This window comes from Cariama cristata, unplaced genomic scaffold (assembly GCF_000690535.1).
Source record: "Cariama cristata isolate BGI_N322 unplaced genomic scaffold, ASM69053v1 scaffold9603, whole genome shotgun sequence".
NCBI lineage: Eukaryota > Metazoa > Chordata > Aves > Cariamiformes > Cariamidae > Cariama > Cariama cristata.
The window spans coordinates 14,616-27,993 of NW_009606688.1; the positions used below are offsets into that span (position 1 = coordinate 14,616).

At 43.4% G+C, this 13,378-nt stretch overlaps 1 protein-coding gene across 1 annotated transcript in view; it reads left to right on the forward strand.

Annotated features, from left to right (window-relative positions):
* The window catches only part of LOC104158740 (fibroblast growth factor receptor 2-like), an 82,497-nt gene that overhangs the window by 10,860 nt on the left and 58,259 nt on the right, over positions 1-13,378 (forward strand). Inside the window, 3 exon segments of the mRNA XM_009696468.1 lie at positions 5,030-5,296; positions 5,993-6,067; positions 13,252-13,376. Of these exon segments, the coding sequence (XP_009694770.1) occupies positions 5,030-5,296; positions 5,993-6,067; positions 13,252-13,376 (467 nt within the window).

The following is a 13,378-nucleotide window of genomic DNA, read 5'->3' on the forward strand; positions in this document are numbered from 1 at the left end:
TCCAGTGACTTTGGAGAAGCAGACGGATGAATTGCAAACACTGTCTTGTCCCCCTTTATATGAGACGTACTTAGCCTTTGTGGCTTTGGATTGCTGGTAGCTAATGGGAGATAGTCACCGTGGCCAGGAATGACTCTTTGCATATTTAAACTGGTCGCCGTTTCTTTTGTAGGCTGAGTTGATCATCCGTCATCAGAAGGGCACATGGAGCTACTCTTAATGTTAGCCTGCCAACTTAAATCGAGGCAGAAGCCCATCAGCTTGTACCCAGGAGGTGGGAGGAAAGGTTGCAAACCTGAGTGATGATACCTGGGCTTCTTGATCCCTCAGACACTCCCTCCTGGAGAGAAACTGAAGGCTTGGGTTTGGCTCAACAAAGTCGTGGGGCATGTGGCTGTTCTACTTTAGGCATAGTTCGACATCCCCATTCCGCGTTGTTCATCCAGTGTGGTCTTGCTGGATCGTCCCCAATGACAGGAAAAACCGGAGAAGGGGTAGGAGAAGCAGGAGGAGTGGTAGGGGTTGGCAGCCTGGTGTTCCCTGTGGGGACATTCAGTTTTGCAATGAACCTCTTGGATTCTTGACAGGTCAGGTCTGTTGACCCTTCTGGGCACGCTATGGTGAGTGTTTAGTTATTTACTAAAGCCTTTTGAAGTGAAAGTGGCTTGATGGGGTCTGAGGCTTTTGTGTTATGGAGAGTTGTGTGAGAATCTTTGCTGGGGTTAGCTATTAGCTGATTGTTTAATTATTTGGCTCTGTAACTAAGTAACTAAATGCCTTGAGCCTTAAGATAAGCAGCTCTTTGTTAACATTTTAACAAATGGAGACAAATAATAATAATTTAAAACCTAAGGAAGTATAAACCTCTCATTTCGGTGACCGAATCTTGAACAAAAGCATGATTTGGAATATAACTGCAGATCTCATAATAATCTGAAATAGAGCATGCAGAATGTCCCCAGTCCTCTATTGTCGTCAGGGCTTTTACACAACCAGTATTTACTCCATTTGATGGCTGGATGGCATAAACCGTGCCGCAAGACTCTTGAGTAGGCCAAGAAAGAATTCACGTCTGTTTATTTAACAGCAGCTTGGTTTTGCATGGCGGTATTGTTCAATAACTCCACCTATGAAGTTTAAATACATTGTGTGCACCACTATTACAAATAAGGATGTAACCGCGAGCTGACAATAGCAGAAGCAACGTGCCCTCCCTTGTCCCCCTGTGTTTAAGAACACCACCAGAAATTTTGCACGTGCCTTTGTTGCTTATTTGTTTTTTTAAGGGGTGACAGGCAGGTGTTATTCACATCAGGTAATGCACCTTTGCAGTAGGAACTAATGCCACAATTACAGGATTTGCGGGAGAACTTGCTTAGAAAGGAATCCCGTGCTGCCTTCCCGCAGCCGTGCAGGGCTGATTTACCAGCTTAGGTAAAGATTTACCAGCGAAGGGCTGATTTACAGGCTTATGTGATGGCTGAAGGATACAGTTTCAAGGCAGAGCTTCAGAGAGGGCTGGAGGAGCACGAAGGTGATGCTGGATCATGAAGCCTTGCTTGATGCTGCAGGCTCTGCAGGGCTATGTCCTCCTTCTCCCATCTAGCTATTTTCACTAGGAAAATGCAGGAGGATGCTGCTGAAAACACCAGAGGGTGGGTACAAGTGAGGGCAGAGGAAACTTGCAGCGTTATTTCTCTGGTACGCTCAAAAGACGTGGAAGAAGGGAAATAATCCTGATGTCAGCTTCAGGGGAACCATTGATTTGATGGTACAGCGTGCACATGGGTTCAAAATTTATCGCTAAATTTCTCGAGCAGTGTAAAAATCCTTATGCAGTGTCCTGGAGAGAGAGTTAACTTTGCGGCATAGGTTGTTTATGTGCTGCTGGGAATTTTTTAACAGTTTAAACTGGTTGATTTTCACAGTGAAGCTGTTGGGCGGACTCAGAATCCCACCTGTTCTCTGTTTGCTTTTGGGCACCATTTCAAACCCACACTGGAAAAAGTTTATAGGCAAACATTATAAAAAGTGACAGTCTTAAGTGCTGCTACATTCTAGTTTGGCAACACAAAGGCTTACCTGAAATAACTCACTGTTTCCAAACATGACTTCATTATTTCATGACAACTCTCTGTGGAGTATCTTCTCTGATACTCTAGAGAGAGAGAAATGGAGGAGGATAACATTTACCAAACCCTAATACCTACTGAAACTCGGTTTTTCTTCAGAATACTAGTAATTTTCCTTGCAAAAGGAATTTTTTGTTGTTGTTTTGAAATAAATTACTGCTCTTGAGTTTGGATTTGGACTTATGTTGAAAGAGTCCACGTAAATTTGGGGATAGTAGTTTAAAAAGAGGTGAAATCAAGGATGAGGGTTGAAAATTTATTTTCCTTGTAATTTTATGTGAACAACCGATCTGCCCAGGAGGATGCTTCAACCTGTGTGACCCTCCTGCACGTTTCCTGGCACTCTTCAGCAAAAGCCTCTAATGCACTTAAAGGAGGGTTGAGTTATCTTCACCCGTGGTGGCTTTTAAAAAGTTTAAACAGACATTTTTAGACTCCAGTACATTGTTGGCACAGTGTAAACTCTGTAAAAGTAATTTTCTTTGCAGGTAGAGCGTTACAGAAAAGTCTTAAAAACTTCAAAGTAAGTTAGCTAGCTGGCTTCAGCTACTTTTTTTTTTTTTTTTTAAATTTGACAGAGGAATCTGAATTAAAAAAAAAATCTCAAGCAGGCTCAAATATACTTATTACTGTTACAAAATATACGTAGGAAGGAGCCCGTGCTCCTTCTGGAAATTAGATTTCTAACAGCAGAGTGTAGTTCTCAGTGAAACACCTGCTTTGTAGATCGGTGAATTCGTGTTTGTATCAGAAGACTGAATTAGTTTATAAGGAGTATAAAGCTGTATTGTAGCTTGTCCTAGACTTTGAGACGGAACTTTGCACGCTAGAAAGTTTAGAGATCTTGTTATAAAATCTAAATCCAGGAATCTTTACAATCTCCATAATTGGTCTTGTTTAAATGGTTTTATGTACTTCTCCTGGCCACCATCTTGGTGTGATGCATGCCTCAAATCTGTTGTTTGAAAAAAACACGTTTGCCCTCAGGGGGAGAAAGCCAGCAGAAGCTTTGCTTGCTCTGCAGGGGCACATCCCTCGATCTGTTCTCCCTTGGCTTCAGGCAAACTCCCACTGAACTCCCAGAAATTACACGATTCCAGGATGAGCGGGAGGAGAAATTTGGCACGCTATTTTGAAGTGCATCAGTATAACCCAATATTTTAGATGTGGTACTTTAAGACATGGTTTAGTGGACATGGTGGCATCAGGTATACGGTTGGACTTGATGATCTTTGAGGTCTCTTCCAACCATAATGATTCAGTGATTCTATATTTAAATGCATTGAGTGTCCCACTGTGGTGGCCACTTCTGGTACTCGGAATCATAGACTATCCTGAGTTGGAAGGGGCCCGTAGGGATCTTCGAGTGCAACTCTCTGGTCCTCCCAGGACTACCTAAACGTAAACTACTGACAGAGCTTCAGCATTTCCAAACTGCCATCCACAGGCTAGCTCCGATGTGATGCTTGTTTCGGACTTCTCCGTTGAAAGTGTGATGCCAGAAATGACAGTGCAGTGCCCCAAGAACGAGGAACACGGGTTTCAGGGTTTTGGTGTTCTCAGAAGCAAGGGTGGGTGCCAAGGAGTCACCTATTTTAATGTTCCCTCCGACTCCCAGACAGACAGAAAGGTGTGTGTTTTATTTATATATGCACACAGTGGTGCACAGCTGGTGCCTGCACGGGGAAGGATGTGTGCCGGGGCGCGTGCTGGGGAGCAGCTGTCTGTGTGAGTTGACCCTCCTCCTGAGCAAACAGAAGATGCCTTCGTGCTTCTTTCTTTTATTTTCTGTTCATGCCGGCCTTGGCGAGGCCAAGAGGCTCGTGGGACAGGGATACTGTGGTTGTAAGGAGAGACCAGTTACAAAAGCAGTCCCAGTATCTGGCACAGCTCGAGTGCATGATAATTGTGCCGAGCCATCCCGCTGCCTCCGTGGAGATGGTCCTGAGTGCCCGGGGCTGCGGTTCCCTTCCCCCTGCTGAGAACCGGCCTTGGAAGGGGGTGATGAAGCTCTAATAACTATGGGCAGATGTAGTTTTCCAAGGATGTTTTTTGGAAAAAGACTGTGGTTTGACATTCTTCTTGTTATTTGGTTATAAAAGGGAACTGATGGACGAGCTGTTTTGTTTTGAACTTCTGTGTACGTTGTGACTTCGAAAGCTTTGCTTGTGTTCCCAGGTTTCTGCTGTATTCTGCTGAGGAGAGGCTGTGAAATAAGCAGTGAAGCAAAAAAATAATTAAAGGAAAAAATTACTGCCACTGGAAGCAGAGTTAGCAGTGTAGAAGGCAGATGTAGAGACATTGTGAAGGGTGCAGGGACTAAAATAAAGGGCATCATATATGCTGTGTATGGGAACTCATGTTTATTAGCTTAAGCTAGGGAGGGGCTTTTTGGCCATCCTTTTCTTCCAACACAGCTCTTCTCAAGTTTTTTAAAAAAAAAAAAAAAAAGATGGGGAAATATAAATATTCGATTGAATCATAGACCCAAATGGTAAGATATAAAACTGAGTTTGCTTTTTGAATTCCTCCTGCCTCCTTCAAATTCTTTGAAGCCTGCAGGTTGAGCAGCACTCATCTCCCCAGCGTCGGCTGGCTGTGACCAGGGAGAAGGGTTACACCTTTGCGAGGTGCTCGGGACAAGGCACGTGCCGAGACTCCGATCGAAAGGGAACGAGCTTTTTTTTGTTGTGAACTTCTTGAAAATAAAGCCTATCCCATACCTGCATGTGGTTCAGTTTTACGAGACAGATCGCTGGGCTAATCTGGATGAAACTTTTTGTTATTTAACATAACTTGATTTCTGTGGATTAAAAGGGCCTTCACTGACTTTTGTTGGAAATTCTCTCCTTTCCCTCCTCTTTCTTCTTTTTCCTCCTTTCCTTCCGCCTTCGCAGAGCCGCCAACCAAATACCAAATCTCTCAGCCAGATGTATATTCAGCACTTCCAGGAGAACCGCTTGAGTTGCGCTGTCAATTGAAAGACGCCGTCATGATCAGTTGGACTAAGGATGGGGTCCCTTTGGGGCCTGACAATAGGACAGTGATTATTGGGGAATACTTACAAATTAAGGATGCTACACCCAGAGATTCGGGCCTCTATGCTTGCACTGCTGTTAGGACCCTAGACAGTGATACTCTGTACTTCATTGTAAATGTTACAGGTGAGTGAGTTAAACATAGGTTTTTGCATGTGGAAGCTGTAAAATGTGATATAAAGACACATTACGATATAACGTGAAACAGTCCACTCGAGCACAGTGAGTTGAGCTGAGTTCTGTAGTTATTTCGGGTATTTTCCTCCTTGTCCTGACCCTGAAATGGAGTCAGTTTGTGTATACTCCTTTTACTTCACAGGATCTATAGTGATTAACAGCTGCTGAATAGCTCTCTGGTTTATGCCACTATGACAGGATTAAATTATACAGATTCACTGTGGTGATGATAAAGCCAACAGAATGAATACAAGTTGTGTGTTTGTTTTTTTTTTTTCTTCCTCCCTGCATCAGAAGAGGAAAAGAGGTGTCCTATATTGTTTAGAGGTAAATAGTTTTGGAGACACTCAGTTCTGTTCAGCTGAATGTCTTTTAAGAAAAAGAAAAATTGGAAGTGGAAAAAGATTTTTTTGGAGTTAGTGAGCTCCCTTTGGAAACTTTGTAGCATTTCAGGATTATCGGCTAGTTTTGTTAGAATTTTATAAGAACAACACACATTCTGTGGCTGGATTTTCTTTTTCTGTAGCTTCTGCACAATGAACATAACATCTATTCTCCTTGATAGATAATCTAAGATGTAGCATATTGATTTATTTGCCTGTAAAAATAGGCTGGTTTAAAGACTTGATTATTTTTAATGTACAGATGCTCTTTCCTCTGGGGATGATGAAGACGACAATGATGGGTCCGAGGACTTTGTGAATGACAGCAACCAGATGAGTAAGTAACAGCGAACTGCCAGAAGTCACTAGCAAGATCCACATGGAAAATAATGTCCCGTCTTTTGCACTCCTACCTTCAGAGCTTCTTGATTGTTAACTGCATGGGCTGTCAAATAGTGGTATCTTTGTCCTCCGTTTTCTGTTTCACGTAGTTCGTAACTTGGAAAAGAAAAATAAACTAATATTCTTCTAAACGTGCTTTACTGGTCTGTACTTTCTTTCTCCCTTCCTGCTAGCTTTTCTGCAGTTTTCTTTCTTCCTGAGTTGAAGTTCAGTCTTTTCTGGTTTAGACTCTCACAGATGAACTAACTTTCCCTGAACCTGAGCTGAAATTTAACAGAAGAAACGAAGATCCAGCTCACTCTGTTGAAAGGTGATATGGAAACTTTAAAAATAAAATCAAGTTGTAATGAGGCAAAGCTTTCGATCCTTAATCTTGGCAGAAATCTCCCTGGGGAGAATGAATTTGGAGACAGTGAGGTTCTTTTGTCTGCAGAGGACCTCAAGCTTTGTTGCAAAGAAAGCAATCCAGCACTAAAACCGCATTTGATGTTACTTATGCTTGATGAAAATGGGCTAAAAGAGTCTTAAACCTATCTGAATGTTAAACTTCAGTCCCTTTAGGGAATTTGGAAAGCTATTAATAGGCTCTAAATAGAGCAGTCTTTAAGGAAAAAAAAAAAGTAAAATTCATATTGGTTCCTTATGCCCCTATGCAGTGTTGCAAAATCCCTGTGGAGACTGGTAGTTTGCTATCGCTCGTGCTTTGTAAAGTCAATAACAGGCAGAACACAGAAATCCTTCATGGGAGATGTCAGCTAGTTACTGAACACGGTAGCCAGGTGTAGTGTATTTGCTCCTCAGCCTGATTAGTAATTGGCAGCGATACTGTATGCTGGAAACACTTGTTCAGATGATAAAGTAGGAGCCTGAGCTCCGCTCGCCCGGTTAGTTACTGTTGTATATGACTGCCCCTGGTCTGAAGCTGTGAAACATTAGATGCTATTTAAAATGATATAAGTTCTTAGCTGCCTGTTTGGCCCCTGCCATCTGTTAGTATGATTAACCCGGTCTGATTCACAGGTGCAGCTTGAAGTGGCTGAGATTAAGCAGCTGGAGGCTACTCTGACAAAGGAATGCGGTGGCAAAGATAATTGGCGAGTTTGGAAAAGGGACACTGCTTTTAAAAGAAGTTGTCTGGGCAAAACCCACCAAGCCAAGCAATGTTCTTCTGAAAGGGACTCGTGGGTAGAAATTCCTTTTAGGAAACATCCCTGTGTCTCTTGTCACTTTAGAGCATTATTGGTGCTGGTCAGAAAAGGGCTTGCAAGATTTTTGGTGTGTTAGGGAAGACAATCGTGCTTCTAATCTGTGTTGGTGATTAATCGTGAGCACAAATGGCTTTTGGAAGTGCAGATAGTAAGAGGAAAAAAAGAAAAGGACCTGATCGCAAGACCGACTGTGCCCTGTAATGTTGTGGTAAGGACTCCTGCCCTTTCACGCAACAGGGAGAACTACCCAGTGGTTCCTCTCCGACACTAGTGGTGTTCTTGTAACATGAGCTATCATTTTAAGCTAGTGTTAATCAATCTTGATTCAGGAGCTGGTGAAAAGGCCTTTGACAATTTCCGTCTGCCAGGGATGGGGTGTGTACTTCAGCAGGGGTCAGTCACACTTTCCCTGCTCAAAATGAAAGATGTCTCTAGAGCATGAACGTTTAAACTTCTGGGATGGTGGGGAGAGCACAAACTCTTGTAGTGTAGACGGGAGGAAACTGCAAGAAGATGGATTGGTCCCGAGCAGAGCGTTGTACAAACAAGTCCTCAAGAGATTGCTCTTTACAAGGTGCCCACAAACTGCTGGGGCTTCTTGCAAGCTGCCGAGGGGTGCAGGGAGCAGCCTGGCCTGCCTCCCGCCGTCCGAGCGCTCGGCGGGAAGAGCTGGAACTGGGAGAATGATCGTGGCACTGCATCTCTGCACGTAGTCTGTTTTCAATGAAAAGTTGCCTCATAGTAACTCGGTTGGATAAATACAACATTGCCGGAAGAGAGTTGTGATTTGGCAAGAGCTGTATGGAAGTCGGGTGGGACTTGCTGTGGTGCTTTTTCAAGCCACTGAAGCTTGCGTATCTAGTGTCTTCTAAGGCTTCCCATCAGTATTCCTCTTCTAGATTGTGTATCGTGTCCAAAAGGCCACATCTAGTTTGAGACACTGTGTTGCAAGACAGATTGAAAAGCAAAAGAGGCGTTGAGGGGTGGTCCTGAGGGTGCCCCGTGGCAGGTGGTGGTGTGTAATGGTGAAATGCCCTTCACCGCCTTCTGCCTAAGTTAGGCAGGGTCTGGGGAAGTCCAGGACCGTACAAGAGTCCCTGGTTGCTGCTCTTAAAGAGAAGAAGTCTTTAAGTGTTTCCTGAATCATGGTTTGAGCTTTGCAGATCTAAAACAATTTAACTGATAATTTACATACAAATTACGGCTGCGATCATTAAGGATAAGCAATGGAAATTGGCCTGGTTATGCCTTTACTGATGGAAACAAAAGGCCATAGTCTTCAAAGGTTGTTGCTTTTTTGATGAAACAATTCTGATAAAGTCCAGCTGTCCTGGCATGTTAATTATGATGTGATGAGGCAGGAAATGGCTGTAGTGCCTTCCACAGGAAGCTGAACCTTGGCATTCTCATTCCTGCATATTTAAAAATAAAGCAGACCTTTTAGAGCGGTTTTATTTACGATGGTATGTATTCTTTTAAGCTTTTTTTATTTGCTTTGCCGCTGTTACAAATATATTTTTCAGAGGCCAAGGTTTTCAACTGCAGGCAGAGAGGCTGTTGAGGAAATCTAGTGTAATTTTCAAGGCTGCCCAGAAAATACAACTGCTCTTGAAGTCAGTGGAGGGTGTAAGTGGTTCGGTAGCTGCGAGGAGCGACTCGTCCTCGGGAGCAGAGGGCACTCACCTGTACACATGTGCATTTGACCGTTTGCCCTGTGTGTATTTTTAAGTAAAAGGCATGTATCGCAGACTTCACTCTGCGTTTCATGTCCTTTTAGCTTGACAGATACTTTAACTGTCTGAAAGAACACTGTAGTAGATTTGTTCCAGACTGCATCCTGAATAGCTTTTTATTACTTCCAGCTTTTGTTGGAGGGATTAGTGCTTGTGGGGAAGGTGCAGGACTGGTTCCACTGCAAAATAGTCCTCTCGTTCCACAAAATGGCTTTGTTGGCAACTCAGGTTTTTTTGCTTTGTTGCCCTAAAGAGGTGCCTTAGCTTAGTTTTGGAGAGCCACCCCCAAGGACCTTGACCTGGGACTTGGTTTTACAAAGCTAAGGGCTGATCATCATCAGTTCCTACTGCCAGCAATGGAGAATACCTTGTTGGTAGTTGTTGACTTGTCCTCATCGTGATTTTGAGAGGTGGCCCTAACATAAGGGATTTCTATAATCGTGACTTCTTGCTGGCAAGGCAGCAGCTGTCGTGATGGTTGCATTGAGGTCCACCAACAGTAATTTACTCTGGAGACCCCTGGTAGCCCTCAAGATGCTGCTGTTCTGCCTTGAATTCTAGTCAGGCGACTGGAAGCTTTCTGACTTTTTTTTTCCTTATCACACTTTAAACAATTTCTTGTGGGCCAAGCAATAGTAAATTGGCACCAAGAACAAAAAGTATCTAAATGTAATCCACGTGCTGTTCTTTTCATGCCTTGAAGAATTTTAGAAAGGATGAAACAAGGTTCAAATTCATCAAATCCTGTAGAGTGGAACCCCACTCAAGGGAGCAGCAAAAATTGGATGTTGCCTAGAAGTGGTTTTTAATTAAAGGTCAAATACAATAGTACTGAAAACCTGGGGGGGGGTGGTGGTTGTGGTTCAATGTGGTCATTTCAGGCGTGCTATTCCCTGCTTGAGGCACTTGTTAGGCAGGCGTGGAGTTGACTACTTTTGTATTTCTTTATATTAGATAAGTCCAAATAAAAAAAAAATTGAGGAGTCCTGAAGTGGTCCCCTGGGCTGCCTAATTTCAGTTTCACATGCAGGAGATTTGCCTGATTAGATGTAATGTATTTGCAGTGGAGTGCAGTGTGGGTCAGCAGGATATTTTCTTCCCTAATGAGAGCTCTAAAAGCAATCAGGAATTCCCACCCGTTCCCCTGCTGCTCGTTACCGCTACGTGCCAGAGTCTGCCCTGTTGTTACTGTGAACTTTTAACAACGGTGCTACCTGCTTCCACCTGTCCTGTTAGGAAAGATGGGACGTGATGGACATGGTCTGTAAGAGGACTTGGCGCTTGATGGTATATACTCATTAACTACGTTCATTACTGGTTGTAGTGAATCTGGATGTTTTTCCTCTCAAGTCAAATAGAAGCAGTAAAAGGTGCTTTTAGGTTGTGATAATTGAATCTATACAGAGAAATGCTGTGTGTTAATCAGATCAGTCATTGTATGAAAGCACAAAATGAGGGGTGAGTGTTATGGTTTGTGGATGTTGCTGCCTTTTTCTCTTTTCTCTTAAACATACTGAGGAGCTGCCAACATACGTTGCTACTACCTAGTGGAAAACTTGAAGCGTTTTCAGGCAGTGTTTTCAATATGTGATGTCTGCGTGTTTTTCTCCAAGCTCCCCTGTAATTCAAGAGCATTGCAGGTTATGCTGGTGTGAAGGTTGTGTGGGGGGAAGCTTTCCAAGCAGAGTCCTTTCTCCAAGCGCAGGGAGTTGCCTTTCCCCCTCACTCCATGGCACAGAACTGAGCCATTTCTCTCCGTTCCTGCCTGCATCCTCCTGGCCTCTTCTCTGCTCCCACCTTTTCTATAGAGCAAAGTTTCTTCTCCCTGTGTGTTTGCTTTATACGAGTCTTATTGGAGCACTTCTCTTCCAGGAGCAGAGTTTTTCAAAAGGTGAGGGTGATGGAAAGGGGGGTTATATGCAAGAAGACGAGAAGATGAGCTGAATGAAGCAGCCTTGTTTGGGGAACTGTTGGTGGCTGGATGGTGACCAACTCCGATGCTCTGGTCCTGGGCTGCACCCTGATGGGATCTGCTCCAGAGCTTGGTCCATCCAGCCTGTGCATTGCCATGGGCGAGCTGTGGAGCCTGTGGTTTGGAGTTTGTGCTTGCCAGCGACTGCGTCCAAGCTTTTTGTGCTCTGTACGTGTGAGAAGGTGCGTGTGATGGACGTGATGAGAAGTCACCATGCTGGCTGCAAAGTTGCTGGGTTGGCATTGCCTGTTTGGGGTGAAACCTAGGCACTCTCCTCTGCCTGAGATACCAATATGAGTGATTTGGATGGTTGGTTGGCTTTGACCTGCCACAGTTTTACTTTGACTTTGTGGGATTTGTGGGTAGGGCCCAATAGTGGGCACCTTACATTGCCTTGTGGAAGATGTTTAGCGATCCAGAGAAAACATCCTTTTAATATACCTGTACCAAAATGTAATTCTGCCTTTGCTTGGTGTACTTGTAATGTAATTTGGTCTTTGTAAGTAGTAGTTAATTCCTTTGGTTGGCTTTGTTTAAAGTTTTATGTTGCTTTAATGTGATCCTGGTTTAGCAAATAATGTTAACAGTGATTTCCTTGTATCCCTAATTCACTTTAGTCTGTGCAACGATTTTTTAGTGTTGTAGTTAAATTTTCAATAGTTACCTGATTTTCTATTTTGATTACATGCACAAATTTGCTTTGCTTTTCTACTTCATTAATTTTAACACTAATTGCCTCTTCAGGCAAAAAAACCCCAACAAGCCCCCACTTACCGTTCTTAGCATCATTATAAGACTTGCTTTTAGAATGTTTTCTTTATACTGAGCGAGACGTTGTTAAAGGATTTATTCTTGTATTTTCTATCCAGCTGTATTTTTATTTAGAGAGGGGGGTAGCAGGATTTCTGAGTTTGCACTGATTGTAAGAACTGCTATAAATATTTGAGGAACGGAAGAGTTTATTTATAGTGGAGTGTTAGGCTGCTAATGAAGGAAATGAAACAGGGCTGAAATGGAGCTATTTTTCTGGACCCTTCTAGTCCTAAAAATTCCACGCTAATCTGATTTGCTTCAGGAAAACGCCATTGTAAAAGAAATTATGGTTTCCTACTATTAAACAGATCTTGAATCTTTAACTTTTTAGAAACTGTTATGGTGAGACAAGTGAAGCGATGCCACGGAGAGGCTGTGCAGTATAGCCAAAGCGGAGCGTGGATCCAGAGCATGGGATAACCTTGTGTATAGATCTGTCTGTCCAATTTACTTCTGGGAGGGTAAAAACAGATGGATAGTTGTATGTTTTGTTCTGCTGTGTTGGCTGTACTGGTACTTGACAAATAATTGAGAACCTGGATGAGAGAGGGGTTTTCCATGCGCTCTTCATGCTCCTCGTGTGGGCACCGGCTGGGCCGGGGCATGGCAAGGAGCGAGCGAGAGCCAGGAGAGCCTTGCCAGGAGCTGGGAAAAGCGATCATTTCAGTAAATACGGGCTGAGAGAGACACTCTCATTTCATGCCACGGTGCTGGACATCACCGAACACTTGGGCTTCGACAAGCTCAGGAGAGTGGGAAATCTGTGCAAAATGGTAAACACTGTTGCTGAGTTTTGCTGATCCATGTTTACTCGTTTGGTTTCTTCCTGTTGGGTTAAGTTTTCAGAAATATATTCTATTTGTAAATATATTTTAGTGGTTTCTGTAAGAGTAACAGCACAGTTCACCTTAAGTCGTACACTTTAAGTTTTAATGTGCTGCCAGGCAGGGAAGTGTGTTTATCCCCCTTCGAACAGATGGGAAAAGGTTAAGGCTGATACTTCCAACAAGTCTTCTAACTTGGTCTCTCTGGCTTCACAGCCGAGATCCAAGAATTCAAAGTTTGCTGAGCACTCACAGTAACTAAACTTGAGGTCAAAAGCATCTGATCGTTTGAGTCTGCTGAAAACTTGGTCCCTCTGTCTTTCTTACGTACACAAAACAAAGGATATCTGTGGTTAATTATTGGAATTTTGTCATAAATTATATACTCAAAGCTGCAGACTGAGCCGTTTGCAAAACTCTGGTCAACACTTGCGACATGATTTCCAGTCACGTACTCTTTCTAAACCGTGCTTGAAATGAATACGTGCAGTGCTTTGTCTGCGGAAGGGACTGGAAAGGGAGCTTGGTTTCTGAGTACTGATATTTCTGGATGTATCTCTTTGAAACAGGGGCACCCTATTGGACACATACGGACAAAATGGAGAAAAGACTACATGCAGTGCCAGCAGCAAACACCGTCAAGTTTCGTTGTCCGGCAATGGGAAACCCAACACCGACCATGCGGTGGCTGAAAAA